Below are 23562 nucleotides of genomic sequence, written 5' to 3' on the forward strand. Positions count from 1 at the left end.
AGCAAACTCAGAAAGGCCAATGCCTTCTCAGTTACAGTGGGTGACAATATTGTCACAAGGAAAGATGAAATTACCTACCTGGGTTCCATCCTAGAGGCAAATCTTTCCTGTGACAAAATGGCAACCAATGTAATCAAAAAAGTCAACCAATGAACAAGATTTTTGTACAGGATCTCCTCTCTGGTAAATAAGAATACCTTGAAGACTCATGAAGAACAGGAGCACTCATTCAAGGGTTCTACAACTATTCTTGCTATCCTAAAAATAAGGCTACAAACATCACAAAACAAACTGGTCAGACTACTGCTTGGCCTTACTCCTAAAACCCACCTCACCCTGCCCACTTTGACAATCTAGGATGGCTTAGAGTAGACGACAGAGTACAGCAACTTGCAATAGGCCTGGTCTACATCTACAAGATACACTACACCACTAAGATACCCATGTATGTACCTGTCGAAATACTTCCTAAAGGTCAGTGAAGTCCACGACCAAAGCACCAGAGGGAGTTCCACAAATCACGTTCAACCCAGATTCGGCACAAACAAGGGACTAAACACGTTTCGCAATTATGCCACAATAATGTGGAACGCACTACCCACAGCCGTAAAATAATGTGAATCCCTACCCTCCTTCAAAGCCGCTCTCAAAGAGCACCTACGGGTGGCTGCAATTAGAAACTGGCCCCGGTAAATGTACAGTTTCTTCCCCTTCGGATGTATATTTTTTATGATCTCTTTTTCTTACGCAGTACCGTATATTTGTATGTCTGGTATGTCATAAATGTCTTTGTTGACAGAGTCACCTGGGGAGCAACAATAATAGGTTCATGACGACAAGGTCCTTCTTTAGCCTTTAAATCGGCGTGGTTTATTTCACATTGTATATGCACCATGAGACCTTGTCCCTCTGTGAGAGGTAGATGAGGAAGAGATAGAGGGAACAACCCCTTATAAACCCTCTTACCTGACGTCAGCTACAATAGCTACGTCTCCTTGCGCCTATAGCGCCTTCTTGTGGAACAGTTAAGCAGTTACATGCAATCATATATAACACATAAACTCAACAGTCTTGATGAATTGAAAATGGAGGAACCTTATGTAAACAAGACGAAAGTATTTTTCTGGTCTGCATCCTCTTAGCAGTTGTTAGTATTGAGCTGTACTGTATTGTACCCATTCTGCAATCTGTTAATAAAGTTTTCAATCAATCAATCAAACAGTAACCTTTCATGTAGCTTTCTAACTTTAAACTGTGAAACTGTATTTTTTCAGGTAGCTTCCTAAGCTTCAAACAACGTTGAGGACAATTTGATTATTCAGTTATGAAAATATAGCATAACATATGTTCACTTCTCTCAAGTTTAACATTTCCCTCCCCAAAACTACATTAAAGAAGGAAAAAGTGAGGTTGATCTTGGTACCTGGTAACTTTCCAGTGATGAGAACAGAGTCTTGGAACACCCAGATGTTGCCCTGGCTGTGTGGCAGCAGCAGTAGTGTCACTGCGGAGTAGACTGGGAAAGGAGACAAAGGACAAACGCTTTTAAAGGTGCTATAGATCAGTGGTTCTCAACTGGTCTAGCCTCGGGACCCAACATTTTCCTTAGTCATTAAGTCGCGACCCAAAATTTTTAACCACTATGATTTATGTAAAAAAAGAAAGTAGTAATACGCAATCTTTCAAAACATGAAATAAACACAAAAAAGTGCAACAAAAGTGCAACTATTGCTAAAAACCCAATGAAATAAAAGAATAATAAATAATATATGCTTCTTAGCAGATTTCTTAGCTTAACATAACAGACCTAAGTTTGGGGGAAGTAATGGGATAACTGGGGTTGCAACAAAAGTGCAACTAGGGCTAAAACCCAATGAAATAAAATAATAATAAATAATATGCTTCTTAGCAGATTTCTTAGCTTAACATAACAGACCTAAGTTTGGGGGAACTAATGGGATAACTGGGGTTGCAACAAAAGTGCAACTAGGGCTAAAAACCCAATGAAATTAAATAATAATAATAAATAATTATGCTTCTTAGCACATTTCTTAGCTTTACATAACAGACCTACGTTTGGGGGAACTAATGGGATAACTGGGGTTGCAACAAAAGTGCAACTAAGGGCTAAAAACACAATGAAATAAAATAATAATAATAATAATAATAATAATAATAATAATAATAATAATAATAATAATAATAATAATAATAATAATAATAATAATAATAATAATAATAATAATAAATATATCCTTCTTAGCAGACTTCTTAGCTTAACATGCAGGGAACTATTGGGATAACTGGGGATGATGTTTGCTCCTGACAAGAGTCTCAAAGTCTGGGGTGATGGTAGACAAAGCAACTCTGAGGTCATGCTCAATGTCCAATCTGTTCCTCCGCTTTGTCTTTAGCTGGACCAGAGCTGAGAAGCCACTTTCACAAAGATATGTAGTAAAAAAAAAAAAAAAAAAAATTTAACACACACATCCACGACCCACTCAAAATGGCCCTGCGACCCACTTTTGGGTCGCGACCCACCAGTTGAGAAACACTGCTATAGATAATTCAGCCGCCAGATGTCGCACTAGAGCACCAGTATGTAATTTATATCCAATCAGGTGCATTCCACTTATGAGGGGTGGAAGTAACAAATTGATAAATTAATGTGTAACCGATTAAATGAATGTGTAACCGATTAAAATGCAATCAAATAAAATAGTCACTTGATGAATTAGCAAATGATTGAATTAATTCAGAACAAAATTCAATTCAGTGCACCTCAATTCCATTCGCCACCACTTTCATAAATTGTCGTTACTTCCACCCCTCATAACAAACCGTTAACACTTTGATTGCCTAAGGCTAAATTCATGATATACCATCTGTTGCCAGCTGGGCGAGGGGGCGTTTATAATTCCGTGGGCAGCGTTATACCATTCATCTAATGTGGGTCATATGTTCATCAGATCAGTTAGTATCGAACACGGTAATATTACACGCTAAAACTCACCCCATTCTCCTCGGGCCGTTGGGCGATCAGCGTGGGGTAGACAGTTTTCCATTATGGGATGTCGAAATACCCGGTCCATTTCCAGGTTGTATAATAGTATATACGTCCAAATCATGTTGTTTATCGAGTTATTGGCAACGGATCGCTATGTATTGTGTCGAGCTCGAGTCCCGGGACCTATAGCGAGTGCCCGGAAGTAATATGGGTGATCACCACTTCATCCACATGACTTCCTGTTTGGCGCTTCTGCCGATCGGCCACCAGATGGCGCTCTTGAACCGCTAGAGGATTGAGAGGAGCTCAGAACTGTGTGTGAAGGCTGCAGAGGGGAAATATGATTCCGATCACAGATTTTTGAAATATTGATATTAAAGACGAGTTAGGGCGTCCTCTGCAACTTTAGCATGGCTAGGAAAGACGCCTAAACACGTTTTCGGCACTTAAAGTGTTAACGAACCGTTCAACAACAAAAGTGTCCTCGATTTGATGAAAGTGGTGGCGAATGGAATGGACCTATCTCAAACCCTGCCCTCTTTTCTTGATCCTCCAATCACAGCTGTCGCTTACCTCGGACTTCCTCGTACAAACAAAGTTAAGCGACAGCTGTGATTGGAGGATCAAGAAAAGGGGCAGGGTTTGTGGTGCACAGAATTGAATTTCAAGGTGATTAGATAAAACCAGTCTAGTTTATTTAAATGATGCGTTTGATTGTTATTTAATTTTATTGATGTTTTATTCAGTTTGGTTCTGAATTAATTAAATCATTTGCTAAAAAAAAGTGACTATTTTGATTTGATTGAATTTTAATCGGTTACACATTCATTTATCAATTTGTGTTACTTCCACCCCTCATATTCCACGTGGGGGAAATGCCAAGTAGGGAGGGGATACATTTACTCAACATTAATTTTGGACCCATATTTTTTTTATTCCAGATATAAAGGATTACTCTACAGAATTTTTTTAATCTATAGCACCTTTAACACCTGACCTCCATTAAAGGCCCTCTTTCATACTGCCGACACAGGTTCAAATGCTGCTGCAGACCCAGGATAAGATTAAAGGGATAGTAGTGATTATTCAAGCCGATATTTGACATTGAGAAAATCGGCAGATAATCAGCATTGGCCAATTCTTGAGACGATTTTTCTCTCCTTGTGTGTGTGTGTGTGTGTGTGTGTGTGTGTCTGTGCTTCAATACACCAAGCTAACTTGACACAATGTTTAATGAGAGATAGCAGTGGATTCACGGGACAGAACACTGTGAGAGTGAACCATTTAAAACAAGTGCCCTGCAGAGACAAGAGTGCACATCTATTTAAGCAAACAGAGACAATGCAGACAGATAATAATATTAATGTTAAACAAATGTACATTTTTAAGTTCAGATATTTTGTGTCTCATTTGTTATTATTATAGGCTAGCTGGTCCGTATCCGCTTCAATTAATTTGGTCTAAGCTAGGCTAGCTTGCAGCTGGATAACTTTCTACTGAACACAGAGGAAATTGGTATTCTTGGATCCTCTGTAATCAGCCAATCTCATCTCGTCATCTCCTTCGTGACTCTCCCCATCTGCGTTGTTTGTTTTCAATACTTCACATTGGCTGTCACACCCACGGTATAAGCCCCTGTTAGTACATCCGTAGTCAGAAGAAACAACACTGCAACGTGATCTCTTTCCTGATGTTTATTTTCATAAACATAGCTTCGTACGAGATGTAACCCATTCTGTAATGTCCTTGACTAAATTCATTATTCTCCACTGTCTCTTCTCTCATTAGTCCAATGGTTCTGAGGCCTTGTCATAGCCAACAACCATTCCCTGTTAGCCGAAGCTAGTGATGATGTGGCACTCCATTCCTCTGTGGTACTCCAAAGTCTCTGTGGTGTCTGCTCGCGTCTGCTCGATTCCACGTCGTGTCTTAATCTAACTTACCCCGGAAGGAACTCATGGCTCATAACGTTCTCCCCCTAGCAACGGGCCCCGCCCCCTCTTCTGGTTACTACGTGACACGCTACCATGGCAACGGCTGGTCACCTTTAACACACTAAACGTCCTCATCTATAGATGTCGAACTCTCCCCACAGCTCTGACCAAACCTTCCCCCACCTGCCTGTTATCTCCTCTGTTGAACAACTGGGCCGACGACGACCTTGGCACTCACACTGGCTGCCGGCTACTTTTAAGATCTATAGATCCGTCTGAGTAGATGCTGTCATCTACAGATATTTATTTACATTATATACACATTGAAAAACAAGGATTCCTTCACTATCTTCTTGTCTGACTCTGGAGAAAGCGGTAAGTGCATTTCCCATAATGTTGCCGTGTTCCTATAAGATGGAGCCTATGTGTCAAGACAGGGGCGAGACATTCCTCCCTGACCACATCCATCTATAAATGCTGCCAGAGCATCAGTGGATGCAAGCTTCCCTCCATCCAGTACCTTATACAACAGACAGTGTTTCAACAAAGCCTGTAGGATTATCACCCCAACCACAAACCGTGTTAGCCAGTGTCTAAGGGCCTGGACCAGCAGGCTCAGGGACAGTCAGGCAGTCTGCCCACTACTCACTGTACTGAGTCACAACAACACTGTGATTATTGTATTATAATCTAGAGCCACTTGATCAATGTTTCTGCTGATCCTTTGTACACACAATACTGTGACAGTTGTATTGTAATTTTGATTTGATTGAAGTTTATTTAAATTATGCAACAAACAACAACAAACAAACATCAAGTACAGATATAGACTTAAGCCGTTCTTAGAACAGGCTGTCATCCCCACCTGTCTGAAGAAGTCCACCATTATCCCTGTACCCAAAAACGACTACCACCCTGTAGCTCTCACCTCCATAGCCATGAAGTGCTTTGAGAAGCTAGTGAAGGGCTACATCTGTTCCTCCCTTGCCATCAACCTGGACCCCCTGCAATTTGCATATCGCCCCAACAGGTCCACGGAGGACGCCATAGCCCATGTGCTGCACACAGCAACATCACACCTGGACAAGAGGCAGGGAAACTATGTGAGAATGCTGTTCATCGACTACAGCTCAGCATTCAATACCATAGTCCCCTCCAAACTCATAGCCAAGCTCAGGGACCTGGGCTTGAACTACGACCTCTGCCCAGTGGGTCTTGGACTTCCTGACGGGTAGACCCCAGGTGGTGAGAGCAGGCAACTGCACCTACTCATCCATCACGCTCAACATAGGGGCCCCCCAGGGCTGTGTTCTGAGTCCCCTCCTCTACTCGCTGTACACACACGACTGTGTGGCACAGTCAGGGAGCGAAATTAACTTTTTGACTCACCGGCCAGTGGCGGGTAGATGGGAAGAGTCTACCCGCCAAGCATATTTCTTACCTGCCAACATTTTTTTGATTAAAAAAAAATATATATATATATATTTTATATAAAAAAAAATTGAAATAAAATATATATTATATAATCATACTTGTAGTTGTATTATCTGCGAGACATCGCCACCACGCAATAAGTCAAAATGCTTGCTATCTGCAAACAGCTCCACTGTCTGTGTGTATACTTGAGTAGCCTCCAGCTCCAGCAAGGATTCTCCGGCCCTGCAGCTAGACCCTATATTCAGCTAGACCCTACATTCAGCATGCAAGGATTCTCCGGCGATGCAGCTGGACCCTATTCATAACGTTACGGTTCCTTTGTCAAATCACATTCAACATGCCCTCAGCTAGAATACTCATTCAATCAATGTTATAAGACATTGATATCAGGAGCTATCTGTAGCTACTGCTAGCCCGGTAGATAACGTTAAGACAATTTAGTTTACTGGGACAGATAAGATCTAACGTGAGCTAGCTAAGCTAGCTAACGAGGGAACGGAGGTATTATGCACTCGAGTCGACTATTGCTGGAGCATTTGTTGATATCAGCAGCTATCAGTAGCTAGCCAGCTAGATACCGTTAGACAATGCCTCGTCATGTATTAAACTAAAAGTGAATAGTTGACTGGGTCATTGTTTAAACAGTAACGGTAGCTCAGCCCGCATATCGCAATGGTGGCGTTTCAGGAAGTAAACAAGCCAAATGAGAGCTTCCGATTGGTCATTTGCTTTCTTTCTCATGAAACCAGTCACGTCACTCTACTGTGATTGGACCGTTGACTTGAGTGCAATGTGGGACTTGTAGTTTTTTAACAATCTCGCGGCGGAGAAAAAAAAAGACGAGAGCGGCTATAATCTGTACTCGCACAATCAAAATAAGAGTATCCTTATGAACTACACGTCTACACGCCACACGGCGGGCAGCCCTCTAAGTGTCAAGCGCCAAAGGTAAAAACTGACCTCCCCTGGCGGGCGGCGGGCTTTAGTTTCGGTCCCTGGGCACAGTGGAAAAACACAATCATCAAATTTGCTGACGACACAGTAGTGGTGGGCCTGATCTCTGCCAACGATGAGAGGGCCTACCTGGAATCTGTCGCAGTGGTGTCAGGAGAACTGTCTCTCCCTGAACGTCAGCAAAACAAAAGAGATGATTGTGGACTTCAGGAGGTCGGGGGTCAGGGACTACAGCCCCCTCAGCATCGACAGGGCACCGGTTGAGAGAGTGAACAGTTTTGAGTACCTCGGAGTCCACATATCCGAGGACTTGACATGGACCACACACATTGACAGTGTTGTGAAGAAGGCACGGCAACGCCTCTACTTCCTTAGGCGCCTAAGGAAGTTCCAAGTCAGTCAGAAGATCCTTAAGAACTTCTACTCATGCACAATAGAGAGCATCCTGACTGGCAATATCACCTCCTGGTTTGGGAATAGCACCGCACAAGACCGTAGCAGACTACAGAGAGTGGCCCGTTCAGCCGAACGCACAATTGGAGGTGGGCTTCCCACTCTCCAAGACATTTACAACAAGCGGTCCATGGGTAAGGCTAAGAGAATAATCAAAGACTCCAGCCACCCAAACAACTGCCTCTTTGAACTGATGCGGTCAGGCAAGCAATACCGGAGTCTAATGGCAAGCACAGAGAGACTCAGAAGAAGCTTCTATCCTCAGGCCATCAGAATGCTAAATGACAATAACACTATGTAACAACCATCAAATGCACTCACAGCACACACACTCACTTTAAACAAACAACTCACTGCAGCACCCACTTTAGACACCTAAACACACTTTATATTTATTGGTAAAGGATTTGCACTACAACCCATACCTCATTACACCTTACTGTAAATTGTACCTAAATTGTACCTCATCCCATTTCTGCATTGTACTGTATATATTTAACAGTACAGTATTTACAGTATTTAGTTAGTATACAATATAGTATATTGTATTGTAACTCAGTTACTTTTCTACTCTGCATTGTATGTATATATTGAACACTTTTGTCTACGTACTTGACTTCTATTTTATACAAGTTACTATACTTATCTATTTTTATCTAGCACAATCTCTGGAGCAAAACAGAAAGAAGCATTTTATATAAAGGTATTCTGTACTTCTGTATGACAACTAATTGAACTAATACATGTATATAAAAAAAAAAACTAAACAAACACAAAAGTCTAACTCTTTTTACTCTCCCTTTTTACTCATCAGATCATACTTTAGTATGTATTGTACCCATTCTGCAATCTGTTAATAAAGTGTTCAATCAATCAATAAAAAAAACGAATGTATACTTTACTAACTGCTCTTTTTATTGTCAGACTTATAATGAAAGAATTTACTTAATAAACTTTTCTTTTTTGAATAATTCCTTATTAATATTTGCCAAAACTGTAGGTTACTCTGTATAGTTTCTCTAGCCATTTTATATGCATATATACAACTACATAGTACCATTACCTACATGCACATAATATACATACATACATACATACATACATACATACATACATACATACATACATACATACATACATACATACATACATACATACATACATACATACATACATACATACATACATACATACATACATACATACATACATACATACATACATACATACATACATACATACATACATAAATACATACATACATACATACATACATACATACATATGTGTGCATAAATAATTGAGTGCTATGCATGCTTATTTCTGTTGTCACTTTGCAGGCACTACATCCATACTGTTCTATTGTATTGTAATTTAGTGTTATTTCTATTTCCTTGTTTCTGATGTGTTTTTATTGAACTCATTGTATCTTGTTCATTGATGTCACTGCTGCAAGACCGAGGAGACGGGATAGGGTCCCTTTTGTGCTTGTAGGAAGTGTCGTGACAATGAAGATCTGAATCTGACGTGTGCCTGAGTCAAGGTACCAGCAGATGGCGCACCTGCCTCAGTCTGTGATCAGGGTACAGTTGCTTGGTTAGATAACACCAAAAGGGAGGTTCCTGGGATGATGCAGACACTTTTTCCTTTTTTCATCCCTCTTTCTCTCCCTCTCCCCCTCTCCCCCTCTCTCTTCCCCCCTCTCCCTCCTGCGTGATTCAGCTCACTGAGACAAGATGGAAACACAAACAATAGGGTCTGCCTACCCAGCAGCATGGGGCTCCCCCATAGGCCCCCCCCCCCCTCACACAGATAAAAACATCAACGTGGTCACAGATGCCCCCCCCCCCCCCCCCCCCCCCCCCACACCCTTTCATCAAGGGATTGATTCGATACGGGACAAAGAAAGCTTGTTGGGACACTATAGGATTAGTTTCAACCCAAACCTGACTCCTTGGCGACACGCACACACACACACACACACACACACACACACACACACACACACAGCATTGGATGTATTAACAGCAGAAATCAATCGATAAAAGGGCTGTAGCGGCCATATTGAATTAGGGTTTACAGCACATTAATACTGTGCATTAATAATTAATTATACATGTGCAACAGTTCTAAAATATTGTGTCTTCTTTTTTCTTTTTAACATTTATTTAAAGGTGCTATAGATAACATTTTATGTAGAGTAATAGTAAAAAAAAGTATTGATTAATGAATTTATCTTTAACACTTTAAGTGCCGAAAACGTGTTTAGGCGTCCTTCCCCGCCATGCTCAAGTTGCCGAGGACGCCGTAACTCGTCTTTAATATCAATTAGAGCTGCCGCGGTATTGATGTTTTCCTTACCGCACACATTTGCAAAATATTTCCTACCGCCGCGGTTATTACCTCACACACACACAAAAAAAAAAGTTTGAATGCATTTTTTTTGTAGTCTACTCTTTATAGCATATAGCCTGCCTCTAGTCTAAATGTCTATCTTTAGAGGATGACTTTGCAGCATGAATATTGTTTGGGATTCGGCATGCACGCATTCGTTATTAAAAGTGAAACACGGATTCGAAGTCTCCCCTCGGTGTCGCGAGCAGGGGTGGTAGCGGCGCGCCCGCCGGTTACCCCCCCGACCCTTTCTTCTTCTTATTATTATAACGTTACTACTTATGATTACAAAGGCATTCGATTTGTGGCATTAACGTTAGTATAGTTACACGTTCGTATTTACCGGACCATAGCAAGGCAAGCGTTACTCAATTAATATCTAAGTTCCTTTCTTTGCTCAGAGCGTGCCGAGTTGAACCCATTCTGCGGTCTGTTAATAAAGTTTTCAATCAGACAAGTGTATAGAACGAAGGGCTTTTATTATAACATTTTGTTGCAGTAAAATCATTATGCCTCGTTCCCTGAGGAGCGACGGCGTCGGTAATCCACTCCGGTCTCCGGTGGGAGCTAACGTACTATTAGCCATGTTGTGATGGCTGAGATTCAGGAAGTAAAAGCACTGCAAGATGCTCCAAGCATGTGACGCGTATCTCTTCTGACCAATCAGTGGTCTGCAGTGTTTCATGTGACTTTTCTGGTACCCAATAGGGTCGCTTGGAATCTCGACAGAGAAGTAGGGTATATCTGCAGAGCCGCAAGCCCAACGAGAGCGTAATAATAATAATAATATAATAAAAAACAGCGGTGATGCCGGTATTCAGCCCAACGCTGCGGTGGGCATGATGTAACAGCGATACCGCGGTAATACCGATACCGCGGCAGCTCTAATATCAATATTTCAAAAATCTGTGATCGGAATCATATTTTCCATCCGCAGCCTTCACACACAGTTCTGAGCTCCTCTCAATCCTCTAGCGGTTCAAGAGCGCCATCTGGTGGCCGATCGGCAGAAGCGCCAAACAGGAAGTTATGTGGATGAAGTGCTGATCACCCATATTACTTCCGGGCACTCGCTATAGGTCCCGGGACTCCATCTTGATACACTGGACATCGATCGGTTGCAAATAACTCGATAAACAACATGATTTGGACGTATATAGTATTATACAACCTGGAAATGGACCGGGTATTTCGACATCCCATAATGGAAAACTGTCTACCCCACGCTGATCGCCCAACGGCCCGCGGAGACTGGGGTGAGTTTTAGCGTGTAATATTACCGTGTTCGACACTAACTGCTATGATGAACATTTGACCCACATTAGATGAATGGTATAACGCTGCCCACGGAATTATAAACGCCCCCTCGCCCATCCGGTCAACATCAGATGACGTGTAGTAACTTCCAGAAGTCCGTCCAGTTGGATTTTTTTATATCGCGCCGATTGCTATCAAACTGTATTTGATCATCAATATAATGCATTTGGGGCTATAAATCACGTTCTGGAGAAAGCTGCAGAAAGAGATGAAAACATACTTATACTTTAGATCATATTTTAGTATGAATATGTGAATGAAAAAGTTTAACGTTCATACACCCTGAACAATACATATAGGACATTGAATGGGCCCTAATAATGGCAATTTAGCAATATAATTTAAAAAGTTATAGCCCTGCAAAGAAGGGGAACTTCTCCATAGACAAATAGAGCTGGCAAGGGATGGTATATCATGAATTTAGCCTTAGGCAATCAAAGTGTTAAAGAAATGTTGGCGGGTCCAAAATATATGTTGTTGTTTACTTCCCATTTACCCACGTGGAATGCACCAGGGCCCTATTCCCCGTACCTGGTTCAACTAAGTCGATCAAAAGTCCTATTATCCAGATTCAATTAACCCGATGTTTGAATCCGGGCTTTCCCTGTTCCTCGAACGCTGATTCAGTCTCGTTAATTCGAACCAGACTTGATACTCAGGATAATTGCGCGCGGCCGCCTCACCTGAAAAGACAGCAGGTGTCGATCGCAAAAATCCTGATTGTTTGCGATTTGGGCAGAATGGGTACAATACAGTACGGGTCAATACTCGCCGACAAGTTAAATGCATAATCTATAGGCTAATTTTAAATCCCTCATTACCCCAATCAATCAGATTATATTTCTTTAAATGTGCCTGCTGGCAGTAGGCTTAATGGAATGTATAATCAAATGAGATCTTGCTAGCGAAAATAATTTGTTCAACTCTTTCAGAATAAGGATAAAAACAAGCCCAAATAGTATATCTAATTGATACGAATTATATTATGAGGATATCTGTACTGTATGTGCTTAGGTATTATGTACTATATAATACATGGTTCCCAAAGAGAGGCTTGGAGGGAGGCTTGCAGTTACACTATTAATCAGGTTTTAAACTGTATCGGACATCAATGTCACATCACCCATACATGCATTGAATTGATTAACCTTTGGTTTATACCAGTGACACCTCATGTTCATCATCAGTGCTTGAAAAGATAAATGCATTTTCTCAAATTCATTCATCAAAAACATCAAAGGCTCATTCAATTTATCAAGTCACGTCATCAAATCCATCAAACAGCGCATCTCCTCATATATTTTAAACCCAGTTACAATATCACAATAACGTGCGACACTGTCACAGTGATACAATTAAACAATCCACAGATTCAGATTCCTCATAATTCATATCCACAATCCATGCATAGACGCTTCAGCTTGAATGAAACACAATCCGGGCGCTCCGTTAAGCAAATACACAGCGAAGAATATTAAATGAATTGTCATAGTCACAGCACGAGCGTACTTCACTCCCCCTCCTTTTCCCCTCCCGTTCACCACACTCCTCTTCATCCCCCTTTCCATCCACCACGCACTCCTCCTCATCCTCTCTTCCTCCTCACACCCTTATACGGCCAGCATCCCTTCACTTCCAGTCACCCAGCCCAGCTGCACCTCATCCCTCTGATTCACACGCTGTCAGGCACCTCACTCCTCACAGCTGTATCCTATCCCCCGTTGATCAGGATCCTACTTCTACCGGACGACGCTGACCAGAAGTCGTCGTGGTGTTAAACATCACTACCTAGGTACGACGTCTCGGCCTGAAGCTCTGCTAACCTGCTCTTGTGTATTCCTTGTTCTAACCCGTTTCTCCTGTGCCCCAGGATCCCCGTTCCAGTGCGCCGTCCTGCCTGGACGTCCCATGCTACGCAAGAAGACCTCTTGCTCTCTCTCCAGACACAGACCTGTGTCCTCTGCCCCAGCTGCAGCCGAAGTACACCTATCCTCACCCCCCCCAAGAACATTCTAACCCCGTTCTATTCCCAATTCCTGTTGTACTGCTGTCTGCTTGGGAATCCAATTAAAACCCCTTGAAACGCTCCATTCTCCTCTCCTGTGTTCAGCGATTGGGCTGTGTTCCTAAAGCCACTTCTCACACTAATCAGAGCCAAATGCCCGATAGGTTTCATTCATTAAAAATATCCCCGCGGGATTCACATTTGCAATGATCCGTTTAGTCCGTTATTAAAATAACTGTGTGTCGCGATCGCGAGCGCCGTATCCGTATAACTATGACGTGCATTATATAGGACAAAGTAAATTCATAGGCTGAATATGATTTATTATCAGCATTTTAGGTAGACCTATTATTTTACCCATTCTTTTACATTTCAAAAGCCCCCTCTAGAAAAACGAAGCACAAAAACATAATTCAGAATGGTATAATGGGATCTAGACTGTGAGAAATATTTCAGGAAGCGAGCTGGCTGAGTTAGCCGGATAATTTTCAGCATAGCTTGACTTAAGCCAGACCTTTCCGTTCCCCGACGTCGGATTGTGTAAATCACCATGGCAACATATCGAAAAGTTTGAACCTGGTCGAGGGCAGGGTTTAGTTCAGTTAGCTCGATAACCTGCATGGCCACACCCTCGCAAAGAAATGCAGCTCGCTTCCTGAAATAATTCCATTATACCATTCTGAATTATGTTTTTGTGCTTCGTTTTTCTAGAGGGGGCTTTTGAAATGTAAAATAATATACATAAAATGCTGATAATAAATCATATTCAGCCTATAGATTTACTTTGTCCTAAATAATGCACGTCATATACGGAATACGGCACTCGCGAGTCGTGACACACACACTATGTGGTTATTTTAATAAAGGAATATTGCAAATGTGAATCCCGCGGGATATTTTTAATGAATTAAACCTATCGGGCGTTTGGCTCTGATTAGTTTCATATTCTCCGCTGTTGATGTATCTGCTTAACGGAGCGCCCGGATTGTGTTTCATTCAAGCATAAATTGAAGCGTCTTCATGCGTGGATTGTGGATTATGAATTTATGACGGATCGGAATATGTGGATTGTTGAATTGTCACTCACACGTTATTGTGATATTGTAACTGGGATTAAAATGTTTGAGGAGATGCGCCGTTTGATTTGATGACGTGGATGTGACTTGAGAAAATGAATGAGCAATTGCAAGCCTTTGACGTTTTGATGAATTTGAAAAAATGCATTTATCTGTTCAAGCACTGTTAGTGTTATCTGATGATGAACAAGAAGGTGATTAACATGACTGGTGTCACTGGTATAAACCAAAGGTTAATCAATTCAATGCATGTATGGATGATGTCCAAAACAGATTAAAACCTGATTAATAGTGAAACTGTATAGCCTCCCTCCAAGCCTCTCTGACACGTTATTTCGGGGGTTGCGCCTTGAAAACTTTGGGAACCATGTATTTATATATTATATATATAGTATCTATTAATTCGTATCAATTAGATACTCTTTGGGCTTGTTTTTGTCTACTTATTCTGAAATAGTTTAACTAATTATTTTCGCTAGCAAGATCTCATTCGATTATTCATTCCATTAAGCCTACTGCCAGCAGGCACATTTAAAGAAATATAATCTGATTGATTGGGGTAATGAGGGACTTAAAATTAGCCTATAGATTATGCATTTAACTTGTCGGCGAGACTATTGAGCTGTACTGTACCCATTCTGCAATCTGTTAATAACGTTTTCAATCAATCAATCAATCAATCAATCAATGCCGTTAGAAAATCAGGATTTCTGCGATCGACACCTGCTGTCTTTTCAGGTGATGCGGCCACACGCAATTATCCTGAGTATCAAGTCTGGTTCGAATTAACGAGACTGAATCAGCGTTCGAGGAACAGGGAAAGCCCGGATTCAAACATCGGGTTGCTAAAACGTTGCTGCTTGGTAGAACTTTGATTTTAGTGTCTCAATTAGGCTTGGGTGATATTGAAATTTCCCTACTAAGGATATTGCTTTAAGAAAAACAATGATATATTATATTATCATCCAGAAAAAAGCTGAAAAGACTAGCTTGACACAGGCCTTTGCTAAAACATTAACATTACAATCTTGGGGAAGATTCAAGCATTTTGATTCCATCTTCCAATCAGAATTGATCAAGTGGGCTGTGATGGACATATAAACTGAAACATGTAAATGAAGATGTAAATGAACACTTGACAACATGTCTGTGGTCAGTACATAGAACTACAGTGTCCCTGACCGCCTTTTTCACATCGGAAACAACGTAACATTATCTTCAATTTGGTAAGTCATTATTGCGAATCCAATGTGTTGTGTTTACTTAATTATCATCTGGGACACATGGGGGCCATTACTGTGGCCATGTGCACGATATGTAAACGATAATATCGTCCTATCACCCCCAAGCCTAGTCTCAAGATTAGTTTTCTTTGCACCTTTCATTCACTGATAAAATGACTTAAATCATGACAACAGCAGAAAGGTAGCAAACAACAAACATCTGGTTTAGCTTATGCATGCATATCAATACAAAAGTAAGATAAATCCAACGCCTGCGACCCCTAAACTGCAACGCATTGGCAATCATGCGTCCACGACGGATTCTTGTTAAAAAATAATTCACTTCTGTTGGAGTCAAGGAGCTCTGTGATGAGGCGAGGCACAGTGTCAAACCGATTCACGTCCAGGATTCAAGACAAGGACATCCCATGCATCACCTGCAACCCCGGCACGTGCCTGGACAAATGGTGCGCTGCAATCCTGACTGATGAATAGACCATGAATCGCTTGCGACACCTCCTCAAGAACGATAAGTCCGGGCTCCCTGGGAAAGTCCAGGCCTGGGTTTACCAGCAGTATCTTCTGTCTCAAATAGCACTGACCCTGTACCAAGTCACCAACCCTAACCCTGTACCAAGTCACTAACCCTAACCCTGTACCAAGTCACTAACCCTAACCCTGTACCAAGTCACTAACCCTAACCCTGTACCAAGTCACTAACCCTAACCCTGTACCAAGTCACTTACCCTGTACCAAGTCACTTACCCTGTACCAAGTCACCAACCCTAACCTTGTACCAAGTCACTAACCCTCTACCAAGTCACTTACCCTGTACCAAGTCACCAACCCTAACCTTGTACCAAGTCACTAACCCTAACCATGTACCAAGTCACCAACCCTAACCCTGCACCAACCTGATCACCACCACACTCAACCAGCTGCGTGCTTCGGGTCTCGAGTTACATGACGATATATCCGGCAAGTGTCATTCGACAGGCCGCCTTGTCAAATTACCACATCTGGTTCTGAACGGTCTAGAACTGACCAATCACCGCTGATGGCGAAAATAATTGATCACCATTGTAGCCAACGAGCGTCCGCTCCGAAAGAGACTGCCTGGAGAACCACAGGTTTCCCAGAAACCACAGGTTTCTCCAGGTCAACAGCTCCAAAACAGAAGCTGGTCGGTACCACACATCAGGTCCGGTCATCCACCATCACCACCATCTCCTTCTCCGGCCAGGACATTCCTCTCTCCACCCTTGTCACCAACTTGGGCGTGAAAATGGACCCCCACCTCACATACGAGACTCACATCAAACACCTCTGCAAGACCTCTTTCTTTCACCTCAGAAACATCACTAAACTCTGTTCCTCACTCACTTTGGCAGATTCTGAGAAACTCATCCACGCCTTCGTCTCCTCCAGGCTGGACTATTGCAATGCAGTCCTCATCGGGATCCCTAGTAAAAGCATTCAAAAACGGCAAACCATCCAGCATAGCGCTGCTAGGATCCTGATGAGGGTGCGCAAACATGACCACATCACCCCCACCCTCAGATCACTTCACTGGCTCCCTGTGGAACACAGGATCAGAGTACAAGGTCTCCCTCCTCACTCACCAGTACGTACACGGTGGTGCCCCTGCCTACCTCAAGGAACTCCTCACCCCCCAGTCCTCCTCACGCTCCCTCCACTCCGGCACAGCCTACCTCCTCAAAGCCCCCAGGACTAAGCTGCACACCATGGGCGATCGAGCCTTCTGCTCTGCCGCACCCAGACTGTGGAATGCTCTCCCCAACCACCTGAGCACCACAAACTGTTGACACTTTTAAACGTGGACTCAAGACCTACCTTTTTAGAAAGGCCTTTTATTAGTTTTTATGTCTTATCTGCCATACCCTCATTATGTCTTATGTCTTATCATATGTTATCTTATCTTCTTTTTTATATATCTATTTTTATTTTATTCTCTTTAACTATGTAGCACTGTGAGATTCTCAGGAAGGTAGGGTGTGTTACAAATTAAATGTATTATTATTATTATTATTATTATTATTATTATTATTACTGCAGCCGAGCGGGTGAGAGTGGGCGAAGGCGGTTAAAGTTGACGAAGAAGTCCGTTGTTGTAACTCGAGGGTCAGAATGAATTGAAGTGGAAGGCCATCTTGGATAATCATGCTGTTTTTTTCCGGTACACAATTTATTGAATTTACCAAAACCTCTCAAGCACTTGTTTTTTTTCAAATATTTTGACCTGTACTACATAAGACTTCAGGCTATGGAACTGCTGTGTTTTCCAGCTACTACCTCTATGCTGGAACCCAAAAACAGGAATCTGGCAACAAGTCAACACAGAAGTAAGGAGAAAATATTTTATTTCAGTGTGTCCAAACCTGTTTCTCTAATACATTAGCACTCAAAGTGATTTTTCTTTATTGACTTCAGAATGTTACCTTTCAAAAGAGACCAGACTCATGCATGTGCTATAAGTATAAAGCTAAGCTTTGCAAAAAAGGCATGCAAATTGCTTTAGTTTTCTGCAAAATGGGGGGTATACTTAACACTTTGAGTGCCAACGACGAGAAACCTCGTTATTTCATGCCATGCGTTGAGTGCCAAAAACGAGAAATCTCGTTATTTAATCGTTATTTTTTTTTATTATCAATTTCCATAAATGCTTCATCAATCTAGCCTCACGTTACCAGTGGGGATCTGTCTGAGCTCGAACAGGGAAAATACCACCCCCTATCGTCTCTCCGGATGGTACTGCACCCATTGGATTGGACTGAATGAAATGGATGGGAAAAAAAAGAGTCCGGATTTCACATTTTACTTGTCAGGCATGTAACCGGAGACGATCCCACTCATTGCCGACCATCAGAACAGCGTGGAATGTGTTACCAGTACCCAGCGTTGGATCAATAAACGCGATCGATATTTGGAATGGCGATCAGGAATTGGAATAATCTTTTTGGAGAACATCTGATCTGAGGTAAGGAATCTATTTTAGCAGTCTTGGGATAATCAGAGCTCTTTTCACCTATATATCAGCGTGTCCCATATGTGTGTGTGTGGCTGTGAGTGCTGATCAGGAAATAAGATAATCGATTTTTCAGCCCGCTTCTCTAGCGTGCATAAGTACACATATACTATCGATAATCTAGCGTTTATTTGAAAACGATTCATAAATAGGCCGAAAAATGACAACGTGTTTTGTGTATTCCAGTAAAGCGCGATTCCTGCAGAATCTTTTATTTTTCTGGAAGTTTCAAAAAACGAGCGTTTTTCAAAATGGTATAAAACGGAAATGAACAGATTAAAAAACAATCCGTTTCGACAATGTTGACTGGAAACAAGTCATTGATAAGCGACGCGCGTATTAGACACATAGCCATAATTTAAGATATAGTTTATGCGTTCGCAAATATGATCGCCCTCCATTGATTACAGCGTTGGCATTCAAGTGCCTATTTCTGGCTCCCCCTGCTGGCACTCAAAGTGTTAAGAGGTTAATAATGTGTGAAAAATATACACCTAAAATGTATCAAATTATATGCTCAAAACATTTTCTTCTAGTTAATTTGTGTGTTTCATTTCATTCTGCTAGTAAATCATTGAATGAGACTCAGGATATCTGTTTACGCTGATGATACAACAACAAAAATAAATATCGGCATTGCTACGATCTAAAGAAAATCAAAAGCAGGACTTACTGGGTCTCTTGGTGGTCCTCCAGGGCAGTGGGCTGGGGACGTAGCCTTCCATGTTGGCCAGCAGCATCAGACCGAGTCCTGGACCGTAGGGGACTCTCAGCAGGACCTCACCTCTCTCCCCGGTCCGGGCGGAGCTCTGGAGGGTGTGATTAACATACAAGTCCACCGACGCCCCGCTCAGCGGCCGACGTGTCGCCGCATCCTTCACCAGCACCTTCAGGACAAACGGGGGATCTGGAAGGAGGCGACAGGAGGAAAGACACGTGGAGCGGTAGACTAAGGGTTAGAGACTTGTGGATGCTTTGAATCTGCAGACCGACCAGGCTGGGAAGTGAACCAGTAACAGCTCTAGGGGCTGCTTGATTATGGCAAAAATCATTAATCACGTTTGTTTTGATTGATATTGAAATCACGATGATTAAACCCGATTTGAGAATATCATATGATAACGACTGAATTTGTTTTACCTTTCTTCTCGACCAAAGGCTGTCTTTCTGTCATCTTCTACAAGTTTATCAAAGACGTTTCAAGATAACTGGAGAAACGTGCCGTGGCTCCCTCCTCCCTCTCAACACGAGCTGAAAATACTGTTTGGGCTTTGGGGGAGGGGAGGGCCGGGGTGCACTGCTGTGATCATAATTGAAATTGAAACTCAATTAAATGCCCAGCCCTGGTTTGAATGTGCAGGAAGTGAACCAGTAACACTCCCTCCACTCTCAACACCCACTGCTGAAGTGCCCCTTCGAGCAAGGCACTTAAGTTAACACCCAACTTCAACCTCTCTCATCTTCTCCTGGCCAACTCTCCTTTCCAAATTGCCACCCAACACTGAGCTCAGATTTCAATTGATTTGACCTTTGACCTTGGTTGTCACTGACCTTGCAAAGTACTACCAAAGAGAATACAGCGTCATGTGACGTCAGCAAAAGCACCTTCCAAACAAGAGTGGACCACTCTTTAAGATTTTCAACAGATTTTAGAGATGCACTAAATATGATTTTCAATTAAGACGGTTTAGACTAAACCACATAGCCTACAATAATGTGGAATAAGCAGGTAATTTTAGTGGTACAGTCTACATGGCCCTCATTCCACCAGGGTGGCTATGAGAACTCTGAGGACTCAACCAATAATAATTCATGAATAATTACTGAGACAATACCGCAAAGATAATCACCTCTACCGCGTGTGCTTATTCCACGTAATTGTATGAGGTTGAGTCCACTCATTTGTATGGCCTATGGCAGGGGTTCCCAACCTTTTTTCCCCCAGGGACCCCCAAACATCTCTGATGAAATTCCTGGACCCCCCTCCTAATAAAATATCATAAAATACTATTTTTTTGTCATTTTAATACTTTTTTTTGTCATTTTAATAACAAACTGCTTATACACAGGCATATGCATCATAATTAGACCCACTATGCTTCTTTGACTTGTGCCTTCAATCAACAAATCTCATCTTGCACCATATGTATTTCAAAATGTTGGCCAATATTCAAATCCTGTATTCATCCTCTCAAATCAGGCCCTAATGGTGAACGGTTTGCATTTATGTTGAATGAAGTAAGAATCCACTGCAGTAAAAATATCCTCACCTCGAGTGGTGGTAGTAAGGTTGACTGACATGAGAATGTCCTGCTTCAGATCCTCATTTTCGATATACTGCACATAAACGATGAGCACAGCCTCGTCTGTGACAGTTGTAGTTTCATCAAGTTGTATGGCAAATGGACCCTTTCTAAGCTTTTCTGACAGCTGCTGCTCGCAATCACTTGACATCTTATCAATTCGGTCTTTCACTACATTGTTCCGAGAGTGGTACTGATTAGTTTATCCGCCACCTGTGGGCCGCACAGTTTCTAAACCATTTTGATGCAGGCTGGTTTGATGAGCTGCTCGCCAATATTGTGCGGTTTCTTTGCTTTTGCAATTAAAAGCGAACACTCAAAGGAGGCTTCGGTAGCCTTCTGTAAATCACTGCCACCCCTGCTCCACGCTACTCTAACATCAACGGGCTTGTTCGCCTTGAGAGACTGTTCTTTCCTCCGAAAAAAGTCTGGATCCTTCCCAACGGTTTCTGGGTGCTTAGACGCCTGATGTCTCTTCAGCTTGCTGGGCTTCAGGCTCGAGTTTGCCAACTTTTCTCCACAAATCACACACTCAGGTCGTTTGTCTGGTCCCTCAGTGAAGCCCATGGTGATGTAATTTTCGCGATTGCTGTAGGTCCTAACTTTTTTTGCAGATGAGCTGCCGTCATCTCCTTTTCGTTTGTCACACATTTTCGCCTCTGGCGGCTGACTGCAGACGAGCCGAGAAAGTTAACTAGCATGCTAGGCTAGCTACGGAAAGTGATACAGTCAACTGATTCACGTTTTAGCGGCTACCCGGTAGCCTACTGTTAACGTTCAAAAATCATGTCTAGATGTTTATTTATTTATCTTTATTTTTTATTGTAGTGGAGCTTCTGATGATAAAAATATGCTAATTAAATATTTCTCTGAAAGGGGAAAAAAAAAAAGGACCTCAAATCATCTGTGGTCTGGCGGACCCCCTGCGCCCCCTGGCGGACACCCAGGGGGTCCGCGGACCCCAGGTTGGGAATCACTGGCCTATGGGTTAAAAATATCGAAAATATTACTTTGAATCTGTAAACAGCTACCTCTAGGCAAAAGAGCCTATCTTAGTATTGCACTTTGTTTCAATTATTTCATTTTGGTCTGATGTGTGGTTTGGATTTGAATAACTTATACTGTGCATTTCTCCAGACCTCTCTTGGCAGAGCATATGATAGCATTACAGATTCTACCTTTAAATAATGATATAGGTAATAAAGTAATCACATATCACCGATATACTGGCATTGGCATACAAATTGTCCGATAGGAAAAACTATTTTCTTTTACAGAATATAATGCAGAGAAGAATTACTACTAAAATTACTATTACCTAAATATAAAGATGAATCATTAGTGAAGATTAAGCCATTTAGAATAGAATACAGAATAGAACATGCAATGCAAACGTACAGAGTACCGACCCAGGCCAGGTATCTTTTCCCCTCCAACAGACTTTTAAACACAAGTACATGTGCCATGATTGAGGAAACACTCCGAAATACTTGACTTTAGTACCCCAGATGGAATAGGTCTCTGTAAAAGACAGAAGGTTAGGCTACTTGATATCAGATGTTGCCAGCAGTGAAATCTAGTTCCAGCCTAATGCCATAACGTGTGAGGATGTAATTGGAGCATAACTGGGCCATGCATCAGCTAGCCGATCCGTATCCACTTCCATTAATTTGTGCTAAGCTAGGCTAGCTTGCAGTCGGATAGCTTTCTACTGAATGCACAGAGAGGAAACTGGTATGTTATCTTTGTGTCTGACTCTGGAGAAGGGAGTAAGCACATTTCCCATAACACACCCATGGTTTCTTTAACCTTTTAAAGGTCAGTGGATCAAGAGTCGAATGGTCCCAAGCCCTGAAACACAAGAACGTAATACTTTTTCCTTTTGATACTGAAGTAAATTCAATATCAAATACTTTTACTTAAAGCTGCTGCGGGTAATTTACACACAAATACATCATTGTTGACACTGAAGCTGTCAGTATTGTAGTATGTCTGAGAATAAGCTGTTTACAATTCATACCTAATGATGTCACTCTGCCGGGCGTCTCTCTGCTGTAGCCTCTCACATGACTCATGAGTGACAACCGCAGCGGCCAATGAGGCGCAGGCCTTTCCGTGACAGCTTCCCTGGTTGTCCAGAAGCCAGAGCCACGGTATTTGGTTGTTAAGTCGTGACGTACCGACCTTCCAATAAACAGTTTCCGGGGCCAAGCTTCCTGCGTTGGCTGAGGCTCTTGTCTTTTCAACACGACTCAGTGCCGTGTCCCTTGTTGTTTTAATAGATCGGAGTCATAAAAAAACTATTTGGGGTCTGTGCTCCTAGTATCTCCCGCTGTCTGAAGCGGAGTGTTTGGCCCCGTAGAATTACATGTGGACTTGAACTTCCAGAAGGCCTCAGTTACTCAGTATCGGG

General features: G+C 42.1%; 1 protein-coding gene across 1 annotated transcript in view; it reads right to left on the reverse strand.

Annotated features, from left to right (window-relative positions):
* fam171b (family with sequence similarity 171 member B) overlaps positions 1 to 23562 on the reverse strand; it is a 47673-nt gene that overhangs the window by 20320 nt on the left and 3791 nt on the right. Inside the window, exons 2-3 of the mRNA XM_084336072.1 lie at positions 19520 to 19753; positions 1424 to 1516 (exon numbers count right to left, since the gene is read on the reverse strand). Coding sequence (XP_084192198.1) covers positions 1424 to 1516; positions 19520 to 19753 — 327 coding nt within the window. The remainder of the gene's footprint in view (positions 1 to 1423; positions 1517 to 19519; positions 19754 to 23562) is intronic.

This window comes from Notolepis coatsorum (genome assembly GCF_963971535.1).
Source record: "Notolepis coatsorum genome assembly, chromosome: 1".
Classification (NCBI taxonomy): domain Eukaryota; kingdom Metazoa; phylum Chordata; class Actinopteri; order Aulopiformes; family Paralepididae; genus Notolepis; species Notolepis coatsorum.